The 25494-nt window shown below is 57.8% G+C and overlaps 1 protein-coding gene across 1 annotated transcript in view; it reads right to left on the bottom strand.

Annotated features, from left to right (window-relative positions):
• B4GALT5 (beta-1,4-galactosyltransferase 5) overlaps window positions 1-25494 on the bottom strand; it is a 48975-nt gene that overhangs the window by 6686 nt on the left and 16795 nt on the right. Inside the window, exons 2-3 of the mRNA XM_056108474.1 lie at window positions 4678-4812; window positions 173-286 (exon numbers count right to left, since the gene is read on the bottom strand). Of these exons, the coding sequence (XP_055964449.1) occupies window positions 173-286; window positions 4678-4812 (249 nt within the window). The remainder of the gene's footprint in view (window positions 1-172; window positions 287-4677; window positions 4813-25494) is intronic.

Below are 25494 nucleotides of genomic sequence, written 5' to 3'. Positions count from 1 at the left end.
GTGAGCCAAAAAGCTAAATAAATAAATAAATAAAAGGCCAAAAGTGGGGGTCCTACTTTCTCAGGGACGGCCGTACAGATCCCAGGTCGCCAAGAGGGGTGCGAGCTGAGAAGAGAGGCGGGCAGCGGGCCTGGCAGCCGGAGAAGGCGGGGGGCAGGGTGGGGGCACTCACTCATGGAAGGGAGCCTCTCCGGGCAGGTGCTGTTGGCCAGGTAGGTGAAGTCCTCGGGGAGGAAGGTGGTGGTCTGCAGGAAGCTCTCGCTGTGGTTCAGGTCGAGAGGATAATCTGGGGAGGGGAGAACACGCCAGGCTCAGCCCCGCGACGCCCACGCTGGCCTGCGCTCCGGCCACCAGCTCTCTTCGCCTCTGTCCCCCGGGCCACAGCGATGGCACTCAGAGGCCTCTCGGGCCCTGCGTATGTCCAGCGCTGGCCCATCCACCCTCACTGCCCTTCCTGTTCAGAGCCGGATAATCACCCCGGGAGTGCGGGACTCGCTGCACCCTCTGCCGTTAGCCTGTGGGCGGCCCTGTGGCCCTGTGCCAGGCTCAGTCACTGCATCTTTTGCTGTGTGTGTGTGTGTGTGTGTGTGTGTGTGGTATCCCTGGCAGTGCTCAGGGCTTACTCCTGGCTCAGTGCTCGGGGCCCTGATAGACTCTGGTCTGTCCCGTGCAAGGCTAGACTGATGTGTGGTACTTCCTCCAGCTTCTCTGCTCCATCTTTTCATCCCCTCCCCCTTGCCTTCACGAGGCCATGCAGTATCCCTCCTTCCCTGTCTTGGGTAGGCCCGGCTCAGGAAGTGCGGCTTCCACGCTTCCTCCCTCCCAGTACCCTGAGGCCTGGCTCTGCCCAGATGGTCCTGGCTCAGCACAGGCCCTGTCCCGGTTCCTCCTCCAGACACTCCCCAGCTTGTGCTGAAGTTTTTCTTCCTGCAGACCCGGCCTCCTGGGCCCTGCTGCAACCCCTCGGGCCTCCCTCTGCCCACTTCAGACACCCCTCTCTTCTCCAGCACGCACCCCCCCAAGCATTTCCTGCCAGGAGCCGGGGTTGCAGGGACAGGAACTGGGAATCCCGTCCCGAGGGGCTGCCACTCCCTTGCGCAGAAGCTGCCGGGTAGCTTCCCATCTGTGAGGGCTGGGCCGGCCGTTATCTCAGTTTCCCATCACCGCACTTGGGGACCAGAAACTTCCTTCTTGAAGCGTGGAGAGTCTTATCTTTGTTACGGACGCTTCGCAGACCTGGCTCTGAGCTCAGAGATCACTCTGATGGTTCCCAGGGGACCGGAGGTGGTGCCAGGGTGAACCCAGGGCAGCCACTCTGTGGGCTCTCGGGGTCTCTGAAGCCTGTGGTCAGAATTCATCTGCCCTGGGCTGGAGCTATAGCACAACGTGTTTGCCTTGCACATGGCCAACCCAGGTTCGATTCCCAGCATCCCATATGGTCACCTGAGCACCGCCAGGGATAATTCCTGAGTGCATGAGCCAGGAGAAACCCCTGAGCATCGCCGGGTATGACCCCCAAAAAATAAAGAAAAAAAAAAAGAATTCATCTGCCCTCCAATCTCTTGGCCCTGTTCCTTTCTTATTCCTTTCTTCCCTCTCCCTTCGTGGGACCCCTGAGCACAGAGCTGGGAGCAGCCCCTGAGCTTGGCCGGGTGTGACCCCAGCACACAAACAAAAGAAACGGGAGAGAGGAGCCGTGTACACAGCCACACGGCGGCTCCGTGGCGGACCCGGCTCCGTCCCCCAGGATTCAAACCTCGCGCTAGTCCCTTTGGATTCACGCTGATTCTGTGGAAACGGAAACTTCCTGTTCAACCTTCCTCTGCACTCTGGAATTCAAAAATCTTCACCTCAGAGGCCTTTCAGGAAGCACCTGGAGAAGGCTTCCAAGAACCCTACCCAGGGGCTGGAGCAACAGTGTGGCAGGCAGGGCCACGGCCTGGCACAAGGCAGCCTGGGGTCCAGCCGCAGCACCCCTATGTGGTCCCCCCGAGCACTGCCCGTGATGAATGCAGAGGCAGGAGCAAGCCCTGAGCATGGCCAGGCAGCACCCAAACTTTAAAAGAAAAGGGAAAAAAAGCGGGGGGGGGGGGGGGCAGGTATCAAACAAAGGTTGGCTGCATGCAAAGTTAACCCCTGTACTCTGTCTCCAGCCCTAAATAAACTCAACTAGTTTCCTTCCAAACAGCGTTCCTTTGTGCTTGGAACGCGCCTGTACTTGGATTCCCAAGCGTATAATCTTAATCAACCACCCGCAGGTTATTTCTCTGACTTGCACTCAAACTCCTTCCTGAGAGGGTCAAAGGGACCGTCTGGTTTCTGGATGCGGGCCCGAAGGCCAGAGCTGGACGAACAGTCTCCAAGTGGCTGAACAGAAAAGCAAAGCCCCCCCCCCACCTGAAAGGGGACGGACACATCACACAGACACACAGACCTAACGACACCATCAGCGGGACGTGATGTCACCCTCAAGCACACGCATGGCGAGGGCAGCGGGGCCAGGGCACACTTCCTCGTGTCCAAAGACAACAGCCCTGCAGGGGATCAGGGGCCCGAGTCGCTCGCGGTGGGTCCCTACCAGGTGCCGCTCTGTGACCATCTCACCAGAACACCCCCCAAGGGCACGCGGGCACCAGGGATGTTCCAGTGGGGTGGCCGTCAGGCCAGAGGGACAGCCCGAGCTGGCACTATTAGCCAAGGTCACCGCCCAAGTCCTTCCTGGGGGCGTGGCCGGAGCCTGGCCTGGGTCAGGAGGGTCCATACTCAGCATCCTCTCTGTGCTGGGGGCCACGCGGTGTGGAGGTCAAAGCATGCATGAAGCCGTGAGCTCTCGGGGCCTGACTCATGAATTCTAACCCCCATTCGGTGCCTTCTTTTACCTTCTCAGGGACAAGGCTCCAAACCAGGGACCAAATGGGACACCAGAAACGCCTCTGTCCCCGAAACCAGCAGGTCCGACAGCCCCTCTCAAACATCTCTTGGTGGGGAGAAAGGACCAGGTTTCTCGCACCCAGCCCTGCCAGCCCTACTGACAACAGCCCCTGGGCCATTGTGTGTAGCTGGGGGCAGGTGTTGGGGCGTCACATGTCCCAGCGACTCCCCCTGTGAGCGGCAGGCGTGACGGAGTGTCTGCCAGTGAGGCCCCTGGGAACCAGTGAGGCCCAGGCAGCGTCGCAGAACCTGGCGGCCACAAGAGGCCTTGGGCCCCTCCGAGCGCACCCCCTGCTCCCTGCCAGCAAGGAGAGGCCAAGTCCGGCCAACCCTACTCCCTTCGGCGCTGCTGGGCTAAGCTAGCCGTGGCTGGTTCCCTCCAGAACTTCGCTCCCTCCCTCTTCAGATCCCAACGCCCAGAGCAACTTCACCTTCTGGGGCGGGCTTCGGACCATCTCTGTACTCAGAACAAGTCAGATTTGCGGGAAAGGATGTTTTTGAAAACATGCCTTGTGTCAGGGCCGAGGGGGGAGGGGGAGGTCACACCAGGGGAGCAGGTGGGGCGTGGGTGGGGCACATGCTCGGCACCTGGACGGTCCTGGTCACTGCTGGGTGTGGCTCCCAGATTAAGAAAAAAAAAATTAATTAAAATATACTTATTTTAATGCTTCCTCACTGTGTGCCAACAGTGATCAGCAGTGCTGAATGCTACTAATCAGCACCATCAGGAAGAGGTCACTGGAAACACGTTAGTCTTCAGTTAAAGAAGTAACAGACAAACCACAAATGTTGGGCCAGATAAAATCTCGGGATCTAGGGGCTGGAGCGATAGCACAGCGGGTCGGGCGTTTGCCTTGCATGCGGCCAACCTGAGTTCGATTCCCAGTATCCCATATGGTCCCCTGAGCGCCACCAGGAGTAATTCCTGAGTGCAGAGCCAGGAGTAACCCCTGTGCATTTTGCCGGGTGTAACCCAAAAAAGCGAAAAAAAAAAAAGTCTCGGGATCTATTTTTAAAACAGAAGTCAGGGCAGGCCTGGGTCACCACCTGGAATGCACTGCCTCGGTTCCATTTTGGGAAGAGGGCATGTTTAAAAAGAGAGAAGGGCTGGAGCGAGAGCACAGCGGGGAGGGCGTTTGCCTTGCAGAAAGCAAGCACTCTGTAGCACTCTCCTCCTGCTGTTCGTCGATTTGCTCGAGCGGGCCCAGTAACGTCTCCATGGCGAGACTTGTTGTGACTGTGTTTGGCAGATGGAATACATCACAGGGAGCTTGCCAGGCTTTGCCGTGCGGGCGAGATACTCTCGGTAGCCTGCTGGGCTCTCGGAGAGGGGCGGAGGAATCGAACCCGGCTCGGCCGGCCGGCTGCGTGCAAGGCAAATGCCCTGCCGCTGTGCTATCACTCCTGGATGGCTCAGTGGGACCATTGCCCCAAAAAAGCAAAAAAAAAAAGAGAGAGAGAAAAGAGAGCAAGATAGAGACGTTGGGGCCAGAGTGATAGCACCGTGGGGAAGGTCTCGCTTTGCACGCAGATGGCCCAGGGTTCGACCCCCGGCAACCTTATGGGGTCCCCCAAGCACTGCCAGGTCTGATCCTCGAATGCAGAGCCAGGAGCAAGCAAGCCCCGAACATCTCATGGTGTGGCCCCAAATCCGAAATAAATGACATTTCCCCTCCCCCCAGGCTCCAAACCAAACTCCCCTCTCCCGGGAGGTCCGGAGCCAGTGCCTGTGTCCCCGGAGCCCACCTGAGTCGTTGGCGCTGCTGTTCCGCCGGGCGTACGCGCTGCGCAGCACCTGCTCGTACACCTGCGCGCCGATCGTCTTGACGTTGTCTCGGAGCAAGATGCCCTGAGCCTGCATCATGAAGAGGTAGGTGTTCACTGCAAACGACAGCGAGGGGGGAAGTGGTGAACTCACACGCAGCCGCTGGACCCACACGAAAGGGGTCCGGTGGCACGGCGCAGCGGGGCAGATCCGGCCGACCGGGGTTCGATTTCGGAAACCCCATATACCAACCAGGTCCCCCAGAGTCTCCAGTGAGCCCAGAGCACCGCAAAGAAAAGAAAACACACAAGCCCGATAAAAGTCACATAACTGGGGAGCTGGAGAGATAGTACAGCAGGGAGGGCATGTGCCTTGCATGCAGCCGACCCGGGTTCGATTCCCGGCATCCCATATGGTCGTCCGAGCACCGCTGGGAATAATTCCTGAGTGCAGAGCCAGGAGTCAGCCCTGAGCATCACTGGGTGTGTGTCCCCCCCCCCCAAAAAAAGTCACGTAATTCAAGTTTATTTTTTTAAACCACCTAAGTTCTACAAATGTCTGAGTGCAGTTTTCCGTTCTGAGGTCGCACGCCTCAGGTCACGAGGATGCGTCGGGGGAAGGGGGGGTGTCCTCCCCGTTAATTTTCTGTAGTTTTGGAAAAAATGATAATTTAGACCTTAGGATAAATTCTATCCGTAGTCTATCTGGCACGATCCCCACTAAATTCACCTTCTCAAAATCAACGACGAGACTCAGCGGCGGAAACCCTTCTGTCTAGGCCGGGGCTGGGGAGAGACAGGCTACTACAGCGCCTGTCCCTTTTTATTCTTGAGGCGGTGGTTGGAGAGAGGATCGAAGGACACGGCTGCAGGACTCAGCCCTGCCCAGCTCAGCCCCAAAGTTCACAGCAATGAGGAAGGGGCGGGGGCCGTAGAGGCCCAAGTGTCAATCAAACCTCCCCTAACAAACTGGGGCCAAAGCTACAGGGCAGTGGGCAGGACCTCTGCCTTAACGCGGCTGACCTGGGTTCGACACCCCCCTCCCAACCAGGAGTGATTCCTGAGCTCAGAGCCAGGAGTCAGCCCTGAGCACGGCCTCGTGTGGCCCCCAACCACACTTCAGCAACCGCCCCATCGTCTGTGCGATTCCTGTAACGCGAGGGCAGCTACCTGCGAGCAGGCGGCGGTTGAAAGGCACAGCCTCTGACCAGCACTGCGGTGACTTATCCTCCCCTGCCGGCGGGCAGAGAAGTGGGCACGGAGCTGCCAACATCTGAGCCCCTGGCTGAGCTCCAACCCCGCCCCGGGCAGGTTGGACCGTGACCTGCTCCCCGACAGGCAGAATACACTGGCCCCGGGCGAGCCCTTCTGGCACCCTGACAGGCTCACTTGGTGGTGACAGTTTCCCCATGACTCGCGGTGTCCTGCAGTGAGCAGGGACCAAACGGATGGCGGGGGAGTCGGTGTGCTCGAAGCCACTGTGTCTGCTGTTTATCCCCCTGCTGGTGATGTGCTCCCTGGTGCAAACCCCATCAGCATCACAGGGCCTTCCAGCCCCCTCCCCAAACCATCCGGGCAGCTCCCCACACTCCCCCAATCTCTGTGCTTTTCCGCTTGGGGGGAGCGGGGCAGAGGCTCCCTACCCACGGTGGGGAGGGGGCCGGGGCGGCTTCTCTGGGGGGGTTCTCACGCGCTTCCCTTCTGGGCGCTACAGAGCTCTGCAAACTTTCTAGAGAACTCTTGACTCCGTGAGGGTGGACAAGGAAGGTGCAGCTGTCCCCCCCACCCACCCCTGTGAGGACACTCGGGGGCTGGTCTCAACGGGTGCCAAAAATCAGGTGGGAAATGGTTCCAGGAGACTTCTGCTCTGTGCTGAATGCACACAGAAAACACAGTCTGTGCAGCTGGTGGCCTGGGTCAAAGCGCAGACCTTCCAGGGCCCTCTGGAACCTGGCTGCTCAATCCAGCCCCTGGTCTGGCTCCCCCCTGTGCCAACCCAAACGCAGGGCCATCAGAACCATTGCATTAAAAATTCTCTCATGGGGCCGGAGTGATAGCACAGCGGGGAGGGCGTTTGCCTTGCACGCAGTCAACCCAGGTTCGATTCCCAGCATCCCATCTGGTCCCCTGAGCACCGCCAGGAGTGATTCCTGAGTGCAGAGCCAGGAGTAAGCCCTGAGCATCACTAGGTGTGACAGACAGACAGACAGACAGACAGACAGACAGACAGAAAGTAAGTTCTCATCTCCATGAAGCAGAGTCCCTTTTCCTTTCTTCGCTAAAGAAAGCAAGAGCCCCAGAAGCCCTGTCTCGGGGCTCACTGGCCCAAGGTCATGGTGAGTGAAACAAAAACAGAGAAGGTGAGACATTCTAGAACATTCTGACGGACTCTGCCACCAAACGCAGGCCCTTCCAACGAGGCGTGTTTCTTGACCCATAAGCGCTGAATCGCAGTTGGTGTTGTTTTAAAGCTACACTTCAACCGGCTGGGAGTTCTGTGGGGTGCCCACAGGATCCAACTTCCTGGAGCCCTTCAGGTGCGTGACGTGGAACCACACAATCCCAAGGGCAGCAAGAAGACACGGGAGGGACCGAAAGCTCTGAACCATTTCCTGTCGGTCCAGGCTGAGGACCAGCCACTCTCTTACAAGCTGACGAGAGAAACGGGATTATCCTCCGGCCCCCGTAGGAGGGTCTCTCCGGCCCATGACGCGGGGGAGGACTAAGTCCACGCTGGCTCACACCTCGGAAATGCCCATCCAGACGCCCGCCGTTAGCAGCCCGGTGTTTTCAGGAGCAAAGGCTGGGGGTCCCTACTCGGGAACCCCTGTGGGCCACATGGCAGAGCCTCCTACCAGGAAGACCCCAACATCCTCCTTCCCATTAGAACTCCGGCCAGCCCAGGGCCCCGTGAGTCAGCCACGCCATTTTCACTTGAACACACACATTAATGAATGACTCTGACTCATAAGAATTCCTCAGGAGGTAATGAGCCGGCAGTCCACATCAGCGGCAGGACCGGCTGTCACGCTGGCCCCAGGAGGACAGCCGGGACAGAAGCCAGGGTCCCCTGCCCTAAACACGGTGTTCTCCGGGCTAGAAGGAGCTGGGAAAACAATGCCAGCTCGCTCCTGTCCACGCTCTTCATTTTCTGTTCTGTTGTGGGGTCACGTCCGGCGGTGCTCAGGACCTACTCCTGGCTCTGTGCTCAGCAGTCACTCCTGGTGGGGCCGGCAGGGCCATACGGGGTGCCGGGGGCTGAACCCGGGTTGGCTGCCACTTCCTCTTTCGCTGGGACATTTTGGGGGTGTTCTGTAGGCTCCGACAGAATTCAGCCCGCCTAAGGGCAGGGATGCGGCTACCCTCCACTGCCCCTGGTGCCCACTGGGATAGTGCCTGGGGCCCAGAAGATGCAGGAAGCACACGTGTGGGCACCCTGGGCTGTGCCTGCCACCCAACAACAGAGATGGGACCCACCAAGTCCGGTGGGCCGAGGCTGCACGGGTGCCGCTTGGTCAGGAAGGGAACCTGGTTGCTGTTAGCAGCCCCGTGTCACCAGCAGACACGCTGCCTGGGTTTCCTCGTTTTCTCTCCATCTTTCTCAGCACGCGTCAGGCAAGCGTGGGAGAAGAACCGAAGCCCCTCCCAAGGACACCAACCACAGGACTGCACGTCTACACGGACAGAGAATAGCAGGGAAGGGGAGAAAATAAGAAGGAACCGTTCAAAATAGCCCAAACCTGGGGATGGAGCGATAGCACATCTGGCAGGGCGTTTGCTATGCACGCGGCCGACCTGGGGTTCGAGTCCCAGCATCCCATAGGGTCCCCTGAGCACCGCCAGGAGTAACTCCTGAGTGCAGAGCCAGGAGGAACCCCTGAGCATCGCCAGGTGTGACCCAAAAAGCAAAATAAAAATAAATAAAAATAAAAACCCACCCAAAACTTACACACATTGTATTCAAATGTGCTGGAGCAAATGTATGATGATTTTCACATAGAAAGTGTTTTTAAAAACCTCTACTGGGGGGCTGGAGCAGGAAGGGTGCTTACTTGCCTTGCACACGGTCAACCTGGGTCTGATCTGACATCCCGCTTGGTTCCCTAAGCACCACCAGGAGTGATCCCTGATTGCAGAGCCAGAGTAAGACCCAAACATCACCAGGTGTAACCCAAACCTTCCTCCCTCCAGGAAAAAAAAAAAAATCTCTACTGAGGTCCGGGGGAGGAGACACATGAAAAGCAAAGAATTCCAAAAATTATTTTGGAGGACAAGCATTTGATGAATCACCTCCCTTCCCAGCCCTTCCCCGTCGGGCAGCCGGGCCAAATTCATGCCCCTTCTTCCCGCCTTCCACTCTCCCCAGCCAGGAAAACAAAAGCCGGAGTGGCAAAAATTAACCATCAGTAAGTGCCCTGAAGCCATTTCCACCGACCCGATCGCTTATTATCTGTTAAATTATTAAGCTGTACATGAAGATTAGAGGTGGGGAACGCCGAGTTAACAGATAGTAACTAGTTGAGGGGTGGACGGCTGATGGATCACTTAACCGATCGAAGCTGCTGCTCTCTGCCCCCGATTCTGTGTGGCGTGCGGATCAATCACCTGCCTCCCGCAGCGAATACCCCGAGAAGGGGGCCAGCATTTACTGGAGGGAAGCGTAATGTATGTGTAGGCGATTGTTCTGTGTATGTATGAATCTCGTCACAGTTTTTAAGAATTCCACTGGTGAGGCTGAGCTTATCAAACACAACCGCGGCGGTTCTGCCCGGGAACTTCTGCTGTCCACCAAAGGCTGCTGCCACACGTCCTCGAGGCCCCACTGCCTGGAAGCCTTCTGAGGGCTTCTGAGAACTGGGTTATCTCGGATCCCAAGAGTGCAGGTTCTGGTGAGGGTTCTGGCGTCCACCTGCTCTCAGGGGACGGTGCAAAGCAGGTGGGTGGGGGCTGGGAGCACCCGCCTGAAGCTCTTCCTTGTAAAGAAGAGGTACCACACCCGTGCCTGCAAGGTGCCCACGAGCTTGCCAAGGCTCGCGCTGCAGAGGGTGGGGCTGACTTCCCGTCTCAGGTGCTGCTGTCACACCTGCCCCCCCGGCGTCCTAAGCGGGAAGGCGTCCCTCTCCTTCCCATCACACCTCACTCACTGGAGCATTGTTACCGCACTTGAGCTCTCGAACTGCCAAAGTTTATAAAACCAAACGCTTCCGGGACTGGAGCACTAGCACAGCGGGGAGGGCCCTTGCCTTGCACGCAGCCAGCCAGGGTTTGATCTCTGGCATCCCAGAGAGCCCTCTGAGCACCGCCAGGAGTGATTGCTGAGTGCAAACTTCTTCCTTTAGCAAAGCGATACTCAATGTTTTTGTCGGGGGAAAGGGAGGGGGGGCACACCTGGTGCTCAGGGCTGACTCCTGGCTCTGCACTCAGGAACCACACCTGGTGGGGCTCAGGGGACCCTACAGGAGCCGGGGATCGAAACTGGGTGGGCCGTGTGCAAGGCAGGAGTGCGCCAGCTGTTCTACTGCTCCGGCCCCTTGATGCTCACGTGTTTAAGCCAGACCAAGACCCCTCAAATCCGTGGAAATGCCAAGGACCAACCGATTCCACAAGGCTACAGAGTGTACCCTGTGGTCAAAAGCTGAAAGATCACTCCAGAACTGTAGCACTGTCCTCCCGTTGTTCATCGATTCACTCGAGCGGGCCCAGTAACGTCTCCATTGTGAGACTCGTGGTTACTGTGTTTGGCATATTGAATAGTCTCGGGGAGCTTGCCAGGCTTTGCCGTGCTCTCTGAAAGGGGCGGAGGAATCGAAGTTGGGTTGGCCAGGTCGCCGCATGCAAGGCAAACGCCCTACCCGCTGTGCTACCGCTCCAGTCCACTTGAACAAAATCTTCAAAATAAGGGCCAGAGAGATCGTACAAGGATTAGGGCACCCATATTGCAGGCAGCTGGCCCTGGGCCAATCCTTGGCCCTGCACCCGGTTCCCTGAACACTGCTACAAGTGACTCCTGAGCAGAATCAGGAGTAGCCCCTCAGCCTTGCTTGGTGGGGGCTGGAAGGTGAACCAGGTGTGGGCCCTGATGCACCCACCTCCCACGCCAACACTGCTGGGTCCTGGCCCCGATTTTAAGAAGAGAACCAAACTCTTCCCGCAGGTGATGGATTGCAAAGGAGTAAGCGCCCGTTCACAATGGCTCTATTTGGAGCCAAGGGTCAAACCGAGTCTGGCTAATATCCGAGCAGACTGGCATTGTACCTTCGGAGTACTCTTGCCCACTATTTTTCCAACCTAAATCTAATCAAGCCTTTTAGCATCATTTACTCGTGAACCAAATTACCAGGAATTAAGGAACCAGCCAGGCTCATTTCTGAAACACGGGACCTTCTCTGAAACTGGCCTGGTCACCTGAGTTACGGGAACGGGGTCAGAAGGGCGGGAAGGTGGCTGTGATTGAAAGGGAGGGGATATTTCGAATATCTGACCCTGCAGGAATGCGGACTGGGCCGCAGAACACACCTCTCAGCTGCAGGGATAGCACAGTGGCTACAGAGTATCCTAAAAAAAAAGACGCAGTAAATAGAGCGGCCATCTCCACGGGGTTCCTATTTAGGAGGCCTGGCTTGGTTCTGCTCGCTCCTTGGTCCCCCAGCACCACTGGGAGCGACCACCGAGTACCGAGCCAGAAACTCTCTGAGCATCACCAGGCAGAGGCCAGAAACCAAAGCAAATTTTCAAGTAAAATTTGACAGGGTGGGGCCGGAGTGATAGCACAGCAGGTAGGGCAGTTTGCCTTGCACGCGGCCAACCTGGGTTCGATTCCCAGCTTTCCATATGCACCGTGCCAGGAGTAATTCCTGAGTGTATGAACCAGGAGTGACCCCTGTGCATTGCCGGGTGTGACCCAAAAAGCAGGAAAAAAAATAGAACAGGGGCCGAAGAGATAGCACAGTGGGCAGGGCACACCTGGCTGGGGTTCACTTCCCAGCACCGCATATGACTCCCACCCAACCCCCCAGCCCCAGCAGGAGAGGTCCCTGAGCACAGAACCTGGAGAAAGCCCCAAGCAAGCCAGGTGTGGCCCCAAACAACAAAATAAGACAGAACAAAACAGAGAGGCCTGCTGAAACGCTTAGGGCTTAAGCGCCCTGACCCACAGCTGAACCTCTACGGCCAGACGCTTCCTATGTGCCCGATATTATCTCACTTCTGATAGCATGGATGACATGGAGTTAAAGCAGAAGGGCAACGACTGTTGGCTGGACAGACAGTGACCGAGTTGGGGTGACGACATTCCTTGGACCGTAAGTCCAGATTTCTAAAACCACGTTGGAGAGGAACTTAGATTTTGGATGTATAAAAAATCGTCAACTAGACTGGGCTGGAGCGATAGCACAGCGGGTAGGGCGTTTGCCTTGCACGCGGGCGACCCGGGTTCGATTCCCAGCATCCCATATGGTCCCCTGAGCACCGCCAGGAGTGACTCCTGAGCGCAGAGCCAGGAGGAACCCCTGTGCATTGCCAGGTGTGACCCAAAAAGCAAAAAAAAAAAAAAAAAAAAAAAAAGTCAACTAGAACGAAATTTATGTATGTTTAGTACCGGGCCAGGATGTGCAGCACTTGTCTGGCACAAGCCTGGTGCAAGTCCCTGGCACTACATATGGTCCCCAGGAGCACTGCCAGGGGCCACTCCAGAGCACAGAGCCTGGGGCTGATCCCCGAGACCCCCCCAAAGCAGCACAAAAGCAACAACAGCAAAACAGGTCAATGCAAAGAATCCTGTAAATGGTGGGGGGGTGGGGAATCACACTACAATGAGTGAACACCCTGACTGAGTTCTCCTGCAACGGATGGGCCGCTCGCCCTGCCCGCACCTGACCGGTTCCATCTCCGCCCGGTGCCCAGCACGAGGCCCTGAGCACCAACGGGTGTGGCCCCAAACTCAGAAACCACCACCAGCACATTCCTTCGTTTCGTTGGAAACAGGACTGGACCGGACACCACTCAGCAGGCTCAGGGCCTGGAGCAGGAGGTCAGGGTTTCAGGGTTTGACCCCCCACGACCCCCCGGGAGTGACCCCTGAGCACCGCCAAGTGTAGCCCACACTCGCACACATAGGATCTCCTCGTTCCCCACCACCTCGCAGGAGAGCTGAAGAGAAAGTACGAACAGGCCTTCCCGCCGCTGCCTCCTGACGGCCTCCCCCTCCCTGCAAGCCATGTCCAAATCCCGGGCTCGGCGAGGGTTACCGGAGACCGGAGACCGGAGACCGGAGCCCGGAGCCCGGAGCCCGGAAGCCAACGCCTGCCTGCCTGCCTGCCTCGGCTGTAGGCCTCAGGCAACGTGACTCCCTTTCCTGGAACCTAATACCAGAAACCAAGACTGAGACAAAGAAAAACTCCGAAGGAAAAAGGCCTCTGCCCTGACCAGTGTCAGCTCAGGCTGCGGGGGGCCGGGCAGGGACTTGGGGGAGTCCGCCCTGATGTTCACCCGCACCTGCCTTTCTGGGCTGGAGCCCCAAGGCGGAGCCCACCTGGGGGGCGGGGAGGGGGTTCGCTCCAGCTCATCTGCAGACGCTGCAGGGGGAAACCAGCCCCTCCCTGAGACCCACCGGCCGAAGTGTCAGCAGTTCACCTCCTCAGCCGGGAGAGTCCAGGGGTGGAAAACACTCGGCCGGGGCTGGAGAGAGAGCACAGCGGGGAGGGCATTTGCCTGGCACGCATCCGACCCGGGTTCGATTCCCAGCATCCCATAGGGTCCCCTGAGCACCACCAGGAGTAACTCCTGAGTGCAGAGCCAGGAGGGACCCCTGTGCATCGCTGGGTGTGACCCCCCCAAAAAAGACTCGCCCTGCCCTTGCCCCAGCCCTGCACTGGCCAACTGTTTCAAAATCACCTCCAAGGGCAACACCACCCCGGAACTGAAAGATCCACATGCTGAGGGCAAACTCACTGAGCCCAGGGACCCTGGGGCTGGGACCCCGACAGGCAGCACCCCCCAGTACTGTAATGCCAGAAAAATTGAATTAAGGTGTTTCATAATAGATTTAGAGCTTTGTTTTTTAAAAGAGGCCGGCCGGAGGGACGGGTTATCAAGGGATCACCCCAGCCGGCTACGGCTCAGGGGCCAATTAGCATTTCCCACCGCGCCTGCAGCCAGGGTCCCAAGTGAAGAGCTTATGACCCCTGGGTTTGGCTCCGGGGGCCCCCGACACTCGGGGTCCGGGTGTGGGGGGGCGGGGGGGCAGGTGCCGGGCAACAGGGGTGCCTGCCTGCCTGCCGTTCTGTCTCCTGCGAGCGGGCTACTGGATCTTCTCTCTCACCTTGGCTTTCCCTGCAACGCGGCTATTTTTAAAACCGGCAAATGCCGAAGAACATTCATAAACCCGCCGGCCGCCATCTGCCCTCCTCACCATCGGGTCCCTGCTAAAAAGCAGCGAAACTGTCAGCCCCAGACCTGATTCCGACAATCTGGCGAGTCATGAAAGGGGTGAGTGACTTCATCCTTGGAGAAAGGTCACCCACTGTTCCTCCCCGAGGCCACCCTGAAAATAAATCTCAAGCCTGAGCGCAAACAACCGGAGGGTCGTTCTCCGTTCCCAGAGGCAGGGGCGCCTCTCCCTGATCCCCGACCTCTGACCTCTGACCTCCAATCTGTGCCCCAGCACCCAGCACCCAGCGACGGCAACCTGGGCACGGTTCTGGATGGCATGTTGCGCATAAAACGACTCCAGCCATGGGCAGTGAGTTGACACCCCCCCTAAGGGATCTGAATATGACCAAAGGGGCTAGAGGGACAGTACAGGGGTTACGGGCTTTGCACACGGCCGAGCTACCCTGCGAGCACCCCAGGGGTGATCCCTGAGCTCAGAACCTGTACGAATGTCTATAGAATCAGCTATGGGTGATCAGGAGATGCACAAGGCCCCGAGTGGGATCCCGGCCTCGAGCCTGGAGCACAGCCATGGGCCCCCAGCATCCGGGCAGGGCAGGGCAGGGGGCACAAGCATGTCTAGCTGCACACAGGCAGATACAGCTCATCAGACAGCGCTGTCCTTTGAGGAGACAGACACTGTCACGTATTTATCTGCTGTATTTTATATTCTCTTTTAACACTGATATGCATAAATCACCAGATAAAAAGCCAACTTGAAAAGCAACAGGAAAGCCGTGAGCCGTGACAGGATGGAAAAAAATTCAGGAAGCGGAGGGAGCGTGGGGGAGGGGGGAGGGGGGTGCGCCGGCGGGGAGAACCTTCAACTCCCCCCCTCACCCTCCCCCCGAAACGACGCTCGGGGACTCCACAGAGCGTGCTCAAGTGCTCGCTGCTAATTGGTGGTTTGAGGACAACACACTCCAGAAAATGATGCTCACAGCAGGACACTAATACTAAGCACTGTTACGAGATCATTCTGCAAACATTTGTGCTGAATAATTTGCGCTGGCGGGTGGCAGGAAAAGCAGAGACCGTGTTCAACTGTGGGCTGATCACCGTAGCAGCCGTGTCCGCAGACGGAGGGAGGGGGCGCCCCCCCCCCCAGCGTTCTTGGGTGCACACGGTGGTCTCGTAGAGGCTGAGAAGTGCCGGGTGCTCCGGGGGCTGGTACTGGAACATTCTTCCACGAGGGGCTGCCCCCAGCTCCGGTGGCAACTGAGAGCCCTGGATTTGCTCTGGGCATCTCTGCCAACATAAAGCATCACCGCAAGGCGTAGAATGAAGCGGCCCAAGAGCCTCCGGGGCGCTGTGTGCATCTCTTCCTGTTTGGACTTGGGGGCTTCACCTGGCAGTGCTCAAAGAGCACTGAACCACCACGAGAACGACAGAGGAGAGGCATCTGTTTTTGAAATCTTATCACTCAGTGGGTGGAACAAGAAATAACCGTTAGGAGCTGGAGGACAGCACAGCGGGGAGGGCGTTTGCCTTGCACGTGGTCAACCTGGGCTCGATCCCCGGCATCTCATAGGGTCCCCTGAGCACCGCCAGGTGTAATTCCTGAGTGCAGAACCAGAAGGAACCCCTGAGCATCGCCAGGTGTGACCCAAAAAGCAAAAACAAAACAAAACAAAAAAACCACCAACACCCATAAGTAGAATTCACACTCCCAAATAAGGGGGCATGGCCGTGGCCGGCGTCCTAGTAAGATTCCCTCGCGACTCCCGCAAGCACGTCCCCCCTGCCCGCCTTCGCACTTGGCAGCAGCCCGCTTGATTTCTCCCGTGGCGAGGAGAACAGCCAGGCCGGCATCAGGTGACGGGGGAAAGGAGTGCGCCCTTCCTGAAACGCCAGCCAGACGCAGCCGACAGCTGGCGGGCTGCACGGGAGACGAAGGTCAACCTGGTTACTAATTCCCCAGGGAGCCCAAGAGACTGGCAAGAGGCTCAGCCTGGCCTGGGACTCCACGGCCTGCCTGCAGGTGAGCGTGGCCCTGCCCGTCGGGGTCAAGGGGGTGAAGAGTGGGCTCAGTGCCTCCCCGGAACGCAGCTGCCGGCCTGAGGTCCTCCCACAGGGGCACCCGATGTGCAGACACTACCTCCAACCACACGCACCTAGAAGTCTTGGGTGCAAAAAGCCGGCCTGGGCATGCTTGGTGACACAGTCAGCCAGCGGTCAGGGCCTGTGGGAGGACAAAAGGAGCCCGTACAAGGACACCCTCTGCTCCCACTTCCTCCTGGAACCCCGAGGCCAGGAGAAAACAAAAGAGCTGGGGGGGGGGGGGGGCGCGCGCGTTTCATCTCTAAACTGGGTACGCTGACTCGCACGTCACAGAACAACAAGCTGAGAAGCCTTGGCCAGACCCTGGTGTCACGCCGCCCTCGCCCTCGCCACCAGCAGGGCTGGAACCAAAGTTTGCAGGGCGCTGAACCCCAAGCAAAGTCTCCTCCCTCCCAGCTCCCAGATACGATTCATTGATCATTTCATCTCTGGCCCACAAGATGATTACTGGGGGGGGGGGGGGGGGACTTTTTGCAAAAAATAAAGGAATGGGGGGCGGGACAAAAAAAGATCAAACCTCTGCGCCAAGACGTGAAAGGAAGCAGAGAGTTCCAGAGCAGAGAACAATGCCGACTCTGATCTTCCCAACACTGTCGTTGGTGCTGGCTTGCAGACACTGCCCAGGCTGCACCATGAATTGTGGGAAGTGACCTGAAGGTCTCCGGGCCAAAAAAAAAAATAATAAATCCCTGCCTCGGGTTTCTTCGAGTTATTGTCACATTATTTTTCTAACTGCTCGTCCTGCGCTGAAATTAAAAACTGTTCCGGCCGGGGGCTGGAGTGTCTCTGGCACCTCATGGTTCCCTGAGCTCCACCAGGAGTGACCCTGAGCTGCACAGGGGGTGGCCCCCCAGAACCAAAAATAAAACAACAAATGAAGTGCCCTCTAGTGTTTAAAAAGTCACACAGAGAGGTGGGACAGGCCGGGAGGGCGTCTGAGCGGGCCTGGCCCGGGTTCGATTCCTGAAGACCTATGGCACCCGAGGCCAGCCAGGAGTGGCCAGAGCCAGGAGTGGCCAGAGCAGTGTCGCCCCCAAACAAAACAAACTACTACTACAAAAACAAAACAAAACAACAACAACAACAAAACCGCCAAATCTCACCAGCCAGCATCAGTTCTTGAGTCTGAGTCCTTGGCTAGTCCCCATCAACGTCCGCGTTTCCTAAGCAGCCCTCTCAGAGCGTTGTATGGGCTTAAGAGCCACTTGGCCAAACTCTTAATGCTTGAGTATTTGTGAACTCAGCAGCCAGGACTTCCTGGAGAAAGGGCCCTCACCAGGAGACGCTGGGAGGCGGCTCAGGGGCCGGGCCCCGGGTTCAGTTCCCAGCGCAGCTAGGAGTGACTGAGTCGGGAGAGGCCTGGGAGAGGCACATGAGCACATCCAGGGATGGTGATGCAGTGACCGCTCTCTGCCCTCCCCTCCCTGCACCCTTGGAATGAAGAAACGCTTTTCCTGATGCACTGGTGCAGCGGCAGGGACCGTGGCTCGGGCAGGCCGCTCAGCGCAGGCGGCCAGGAGGCGGCCAGGGGCAGGAGCTCAGGGAGGCCCGTCCTGGGATCCAGGAAGATGAACAGGTCATACATCACACATACTGACGACCAGAACAGAACGGAAGGACTCACGGCCACCCGTTACCACAGCAACAAACAGGAAGGCCCCCGCCGCAGGGGTTCCCAGCAACTAGGGCCCCACAGAGCCCTGTGCGTCCCCTCCTGCCTGCGTCCCTGTGAAGTGACCGACTGAAAAGGTCCCTTCCTGTGCCCTGCTCTGCACTTCACCATCATCATCGCTATGACTCCAGGGAAAAAAAAAAAAAAAAAAACTCCTATAAGAAGCCCAGCAGGGGGCTGGAGTGATAGTACAGCAGGGAGGGTGTTTGCTTTGCACACGGCCAACCGGGTTTTGATACCCAGCACCCCCAAGCACCGCAAGAGTAATTCCCAAGTGCAGAGACAGGAGTGACCCAAAAAGGTGAGAAAAAGAAAAAAAAAAGGATAGCAATATGGCCCCAAACCACAATCCAAACTAAAATGGTCCAAGATTTGTACTAGGGATCCACATGTATGTGCGTGTTTGTGTAAGCACTGACAGCCCAATTGAAAACACTACACTGTAGTAAACACCCCTGCACTAATCCAAACAAGCCACAGGCCACAGGGGTTATGAGCACAGCGCTAAGGGCTAGCCCTGCACCCCTCCAAGCCTGGTTCGAATCCCTTGTACCACCTTTGGTCCCCTGCATGCTGCAAGGAGTGACCGCTGAGCAGGGCCAGGAACAAGTAGTGTGACCAAGCCACGACCACCCACCCCACCCCAAAAAAAACAACAATAAAAACCAACCCACACTAACCCCTTTGTTTCCCCTCAAAGAAGTGAACTCAGACTCGAAGAGTCTCTGGGGAAGGTGAGTGGGCCGACCCAGTCAGGGTTGAGACGGGCCTGGGCTGGCCCCAGAAGTCAGGCAGGGCTGACCGGCCACCTCGGTGTTTGCAGTCTCGGGGCTCAGCCGTGGCCCCCCGAGGGGTCCCACCTCTGGCCGGAGCGATGGTCACTGTCTGCCCCCCTCATCTTCTTTTAGGGTGCCAAGAACCCCAAGTTGCCTCAACTCAGGTCCAGCCTGACTCCCACCCGAGCCCCCAAGCTGAGTGGGGGGGGTCCCAGCCCCCACGGGCTCCCCACCGGCTTCTCGCCCCCTTCTCTCTAATCAGCTCAGCCACCTACCACTCCCCGGAGAACTGTCCCTGGGAGTCACTGGGAAACTCTAGTTGGGCAAGGTGGGGCTGAAGCGCCCCTTCCGCAGACCTGGGAGCAGAGCACGGCCCCGTGTGCCCTCTGCGGACAGGACCCCATCCTTGGCCTTGACCTCATCTGTCACCCCAGGCCTGGCTTGCTCGGCTCTGGTCCAAACACCTTCAAGCTACTCCCACAGCACCACCAACCCCCTACCTCGGACGCTCCCGCCCGAGTCAGCAATTCTGCTCAAGCCCAGAGTCACCTCGGCCAGACCTTCCTGGGTCGCACGGAGATTTAACCCGAGAATCTCCCACCCAGACGTGCCCCCCCACCTGCCAGCGAGCCAGCACAGGCCACGGGCAGTGCCTGCTGTGCACACACCGTGGCTGGCTCAGGCCAGCAGCCCGGTAAGCACCCGCCGAACAGTCGGGCAGAGTAGACGTGGCCCGGCAGGGGCCCCCAGCCAGAACACAGCTCGTTCCGTCCACTGTGACGACAGGGCGGGTTAGCGAGAGACGGGAGATTAAGGCCTGTACTTGAAAAGGATCTAAAAAAAATCAATTTCCACTTAGAGCACATTTCAAATCCAAATGCCTTCAAAGTTAACTTCTCAGATCCAAAAAAAAAAAAAAAAAATCAGACACTGGCCCAATTTCAATTAAGCCTTCTGTTCTAAATGTGACCACATCTGAAACTCGGGCAAGGCCATCCGGCCCGCTACGACTTACTTTTATATCCTGCTCGACGACTTTTCTCTTTTGTTTTTTGGGCCACAGCTGGGCTCCCGGCTTGCTTCTTCCTAGCAGTGTGCTTGGGGGTCGTCCCCCCGCCCCCCCATAGTACACAGGTGCCAGGGATCAAACCTGGGCCTCCCCACGCAAAGCCCGAGCTCACTCACGCCCTCCAGGTCTGTTTTTCATCCTTAGACATCAATGTCTTGACTTACACGAGTCCACTCCAATATCTTGTTAACGTTGCTTTTTTAACCCCACCGTCATGGAAGAAATAACCCCAAACTCAAAACAGAAACTCCCATTTTGATGAAGTATGTAGAGACGTTAACCCCCCCCCCCAAAAAAAAATTGGAACCCAAACCTGGCAAGCCCTGTACCTAGAAGTCTATAAAATCTCAAACATTTAAAAGGGAAAAAAAAAAGTACAGTGCCCGTGCAAGGAGAGCCAAAGATAGAAGGGAAGTAAATTCTTTGCCCCGCGGTCAACTGAAAATCAGACCTGAAGGAGCCAATCTGTAAGAACTTATTTGGTTCTAAGATTACCAAATAAAGGCACACGCTCACAGCGGAGCGCCTGGCAGAGCCAACCTGGGTGCTGGACCACACGAACACGGCTGAAACTAGTGTGCAGAACACACTCCACTTTAATAATGGTTTCTGTGAGGACCGGGTGGGGTCATTCTAGGAGACGAGACGTTTGTACAGAGCTTGGTTGGTGTGATTTCATATTCCTTTGCAAAAGGCAAGAAACAGGAGCCACACAGAGACCTGGAACTGTATACAGCAGGTGAAGTATTCCTAACGAATAACAATCAACGAAGCAGCTCTGTTAGATAAACTGCTTTTGCTTTGGTGATGAGGCTAGAAGGTGACATTGTTTGGATTCCACCAGTCACCCAAAGGAGCAACTGTAAACGATGGTACATTTCACTGTGTCCGGCCTGTTCCGGTCTTCCTTTTAGTCTCTAAATTTAAACTGCAAATGAAGCACCAGGTGAGTATGTGTAGGTTAAAAAGATTAACCTGGAAGTTCCGGCTAATTCCTGGCAGCTGAACGACCTTGGGTACGTTACTTCCCCATTCTGATCCAGTTTCCTCACCCATCACAGGGAAAGATAAGGCTATCCCGGGAGCTGATACTAGGATAGCCCTCTAGGATAAAGTCCGTGGCCCAGTAAGCCAGTAAGCGCTATATAAATACCTGCGATAAACGCCAGATTTGCAGCTTCTCTTGAAACAAGGAGCCGGAGTCTTAGTGGCGCTCACCATACCATGAGAAGTGCTCGGGGGGCCGCTTCCCTGAGCAGAAGACGGATGCCTCTCAGGTGGCCCAAAACCTCAGGAAGGCCCACCCAGCTCCTAATCTAACATCTACCAACATCTGAGTGTAAACAAAGGCCTAACACAGGAAGACAGTGCGGTGAGGCAGTTCAAGAGCCAGGTCCACCCGGGGCTGTGGGCAGGCTCCAGCTTCTTAACATGCAACCTGGCCAGGGTCCTGAGACTGTCCGCCTGTCCTTTTCCTCGCGTGGATCATGAGGGAAAGCACCAGGCACGGCGGTGAGGAAGCAACACGTGCGAGAGCCCAGAGAATAAGGCCTCGTCCATGTGGGTGGCAGGCATACCACCTCAGAGTTTAGTGAAAAAGACCAAGTTGGGGGGCCGGAGCCATAGCACAGCAGCGGCAGGGGACGGGGGGCATTTGCCTTGCACGTGGCCAACCCAGGTTCAATTCCCAGCACCCCATAGGGACCCCAAGCACCGCCAGGAGTAATTCCCGAGTGCAGAGCCAGGAAGAACCCCTGTGCATCGCCAGGTGTGACCCAAAAAGAGGGGAAAAAAAAAAGACCAAGTTGGCCTCGAAGCTGAAGGAGGCCACGAGCCTGGAAGTGGGGGGTGGAAACGAACCCACATGTCACGCGCCACCAACCTTGGAGCCAAGATGCAAAATCGAAGCTTGCCTTGAAGGGCAGCCTCAAGTTCATGTGTGTGGTTCATTCATACCCTTTCCCCAGTAAACAGGCAGGAAGAGCCGCGGGTAGGAGTCGTCTCCCTGTCAGCCCCCACCTGGGTGTCGAGGCCCTGCTGAGCTCTGTCTGGGCTGGAGCTCTGGTCGGGGAGGGTCGGAGTAACACCCGTCGGTCACTAGGAGGCCAAACTTTGGCGAGGCCGTGACTACTGTCGGCTATTCATCTGATCATCTCTTTTCATCTGGGGGGCAGACCCCTCGGGGACGTCTCCCAGTTCAGTGCTTGGAGACTGCTCCCGGGGTGCTCCGGGCAGTGCTGGGAATCAACCCCGGACCTGAGCCTGGCCCGGGGTTGCCATCGCTGAAAGAGACAGCCACTCTTTCTGCACAGTACGATGTCCACAGGAACCAGAGTGAGGCCGGAGCGGGAGGTGGGGGGGGGGGTCCCCTAATGCACCCAAACACACAGGCTTGATCCAAAAAGCCCTTTCCCCGGGGCCCCGGTTAACAGCCCCCAGGTCGGGCACAGGCTGTGCATTCCTGAGCCCTGGGATTCATCCCTGGCACTTCTGCGGTCCCCTGAGTGATACCAGGTGGCCCCTCGGCTCCCACCCATCACACACACACACACACACACACACACACACACACACACACACACACACACACAGGTTCTTTCCTCCCAGAAGCCATCACACCTTCTCCTAGACACCCAGAAACTGAAATTCGGGGACCTTCGTGGCCCTTCATCTGAGAGCAGTGGCCACGCTCGGAAGGCCAGACACTCAGTGGGCCCCCAAAAAGGTGTGGGCCGGCCACGCCAGGGAGGAGAGTGCTGGCACCGAGCCTGGATTCTAGCTGCACACGCAACAATCCATCACTTGTCCCTTGGCTCCCCCAGCTGACTCCGAGCAGCCGCCCATCAGCAAGGTACCGGGGCAGCGGCCGGGGGATGTTTACAGGAGCCCAGTCCGGGGGGAGAGAGAACACACGTGCCCCAGAAACCAAGTGCAATTCCCAGCCGGCTGGCCGGGCTCAGGCGGGTGTGGCGGCCTCTCCCACGCCTCGCTCACACCCTCGTGTGGAAGAGCCAGAGAGAAAAGAGCAGTGGGGCCCTCGGGGGCTAGCACGGGGCTGGGGGGCAGCGGGCTCCCCTCTCCGCGGCCTCGCTGCTCTCACAAGCCTCTGACTCAGCACCCACAGAGCTCGGTGGAAGCCAGGAGCATCCGAAATCCCTGCATTATTAATAAGACCTGGGCAGCAGGCAAGGCAGAGCGCCGTGGAGTGCAGGAAAGAGAGAGGAGAGAGGGGGGAGCCAACAGCTTGCAACGTGGCGGGGGCACACCGCAGGCCGTGCACGAACGTCTGCTCCAAGGCACCTTAATTATCTGGCACAAATTCTAAACTTTCGGGGGGGTCTCTCGGTCTCTCCTTCCCCCCCCCCAGCCCCCCAATTCTGACCTCTCTCCCCCAGAATGTGCCTCCAATTCCCCGGGTCTCTGCCCATCCTCTGGGACTGCTGTGTCACTCTGCTCATTTTTATTTGGTGGGGAAATCACACCGGGTGATGCCCAGGGCTCACTCCTGGCTCTGCACTCAGGAATCACCCCGGGTGGCGGAGGCTCAGGAGACCCTGTGGGGATGCCGGGATCAAACCCAGGTCGGCCCCAGGCAAGGCAAACGCCCTCCCTGCTGTAACTATGGCTCTCGCCCCCAATCCGCTCCTCTTTAAAACTCCATCGGTGGCTTCCACCTGCTGGCCCGCGGGCGGCATCAGACGGAGACCCACAGATGGGGGTCCCGGCCGGAGCTGGCTGCCGGGGCGGAGGGCGCGCGCCGGGAACAGTCACCAGCACCTGGAAGGCCACACACTTGTCTTCTCAGCCCGAGAACAATGAACAAGGGGCCGAGCTCCCGATTCACATCAGGCACCGGGTGGTGAAGCCGGCCATTGATTCTTGCAAGCCTTTTTTGTTTGGAGCGGGCACCCGGCGGGGGGTGGTGGGGGGGGGGCGGGTCCTCTGGGAGCACTGCTCAGGGGTGCTCGGGAGCCAAACCCGGGAAGGAACCTCGGAAGCTGCCTCTGGGGCTACCAGCAGGGGCTCACCCAAGCAGGAAGGTGGGGACTCCACAGGGCACCGGCTCTGCGTGAGGAGGCCCCGGGTTCGCCCCCCAGAGCACCATCAGGTGTACCCCCCTCCCCAAACAAGGAGACAGTGAGCTGGGGCTCGGCAGACAGCGCAAAGGGCTGGACCCTGGTTTGGGATCCCAGCAGCTCCCATGGCTGGAAGATTAAGCCAGACGAGGGTTAGAGGGCGCTGAACACTGCTCAGGGTCCCCTCAACACACACACCCCCAAATCATCAAACCTTGCATGCAGGAGCCCCCGGGGGTTCCTTCCTAGCACCATGTGGCCTGAAAGCGGCCAGCAGTAGCCCCTGGGCACTGCAGTGAGTGCCCACCAGCACCTGCCCGGAAAGCATGCAGTGAGGAAAGCAAAGGCTTGACTTGCCTGTCACTGTCACTGTCTTCCCTGTTCCTTTGCTCCAGTGGGCCCAGCAACATTGTGACACTTGTTGTTACTGTGTTTGGCATATCCAATACTTCACAGGGAGCTTGCCAGGCTTTGCCTTGCAGGCGAGATACTCTCTATAGCTCGCCGGGCTCTCCGAGAGGGGCGGAGGACTCGAACTCGGGTCGGCCGCATGCAAGGCAAACACCCTACCCGCTGTGCTATCACTCCAGCCCCATGTTAATCCCCTTTGAACGGAACACTTTCCCCTCATAAATGAGCAGACTTGCATCTTTTCCACGACACAGAACAAACGCAACAGAGCAAGATGTGCAGACAGTTGTCCCCATGGCTCACCACGCCTGGGAAACCGGCTGGAAACCAAGGATCCTCGCAGAGACCCACCAAAACGGGTTGAGAAACATTAATTTATTTTGGCTTTCGGGCCAGCCCTGGCTGTACTCAGGGATCACCCCGGTGGGCTCTAGGGACCCTGTGTGACGTGGGGGTGGAGAGCCAGCTGCCTGCAAGCCTGAGGTGCGGGGCTGGAGTGACAGCAGAGCGGGTAGGGCAGTTGCCTTGCATGCAGCCAACCCGGGTTCGATTCCCAGCATCCCATATGGTCCCCTGAGCACCGAAAGGAATGATTCCTGAGTGCAGAGCCAGGAGTAACCCCTGAGCATTGCTGGGTGTGACCCAAAAAGCAAAAATAATAATAAAAAAATTAAAAGTATCACAAAAAAAAGCCTGAGGTGCAGCTCCACCCCAAATTAGAGATCTGAGAAGTCTGAGTCTTTGGGCCCAACCAGACCTTAAGGCTGGCCACTCCCACCCCCCAGGGCTGAGTCCAGGGAGAAGGGCAGCGGAGGCCAGGCCTGGCAAAGCCAAGACCCACCCCAGGAGCCAGGGTGCCGGTGGCAAGAGTGGGGAGGCTTCTCCCCTTAAGAGATTCCCAGGCCGGGGCCTGTGAGGGACCGTGGACAGGAACCCCAGCACCCCCGGGAGTGACCTGTTCGCCGCCAGCACAGAGCCGGGAGCAGCCCCTGAGCACCGCTGGCCTTGACTCCCCCACCAAAAGAAAAACTGTCGGGGCTGGAGTGATAGCACAGCGAGAAGGAAAGAGTTTGCCTTGCACGCGTCCGACCCGGGTTCGATTCCCAGCATCCCATAGGGTCCCCCGAGCACCGCCAGGAGTGATTCCTGAGTGCAGAGCCAGGAGTGACCCCTGAGCATCGCCAGGTGTGACCCAAAATGAAAAAAAAAAAAACAAAACTGTCGACTTGACAGCTGTGCAGAGTCAGCCTCCCGGGAACCAGGCGCCGGCATCCTGGGATCAGGGGTCAGGCCAACACCCCAGGG

The sequence above is a fragment of the Sorex fumeus genome, unplaced genomic scaffold (assembly GCF_029834395.1).
Source record: "Sorex fumeus unplaced genomic scaffold, SorFum_2.1 ptg000213l, whole genome shotgun sequence".
NCBI lineage: Eukaryota > Metazoa > Chordata > Mammalia > Eulipotyphla > Soricidae > Sorex > Sorex fumeus.
The sequence above is the reverse complement of the archived record's forward strand: the minus strand, read 5'-3'. Positions and strand labels throughout refer to the sequence as shown.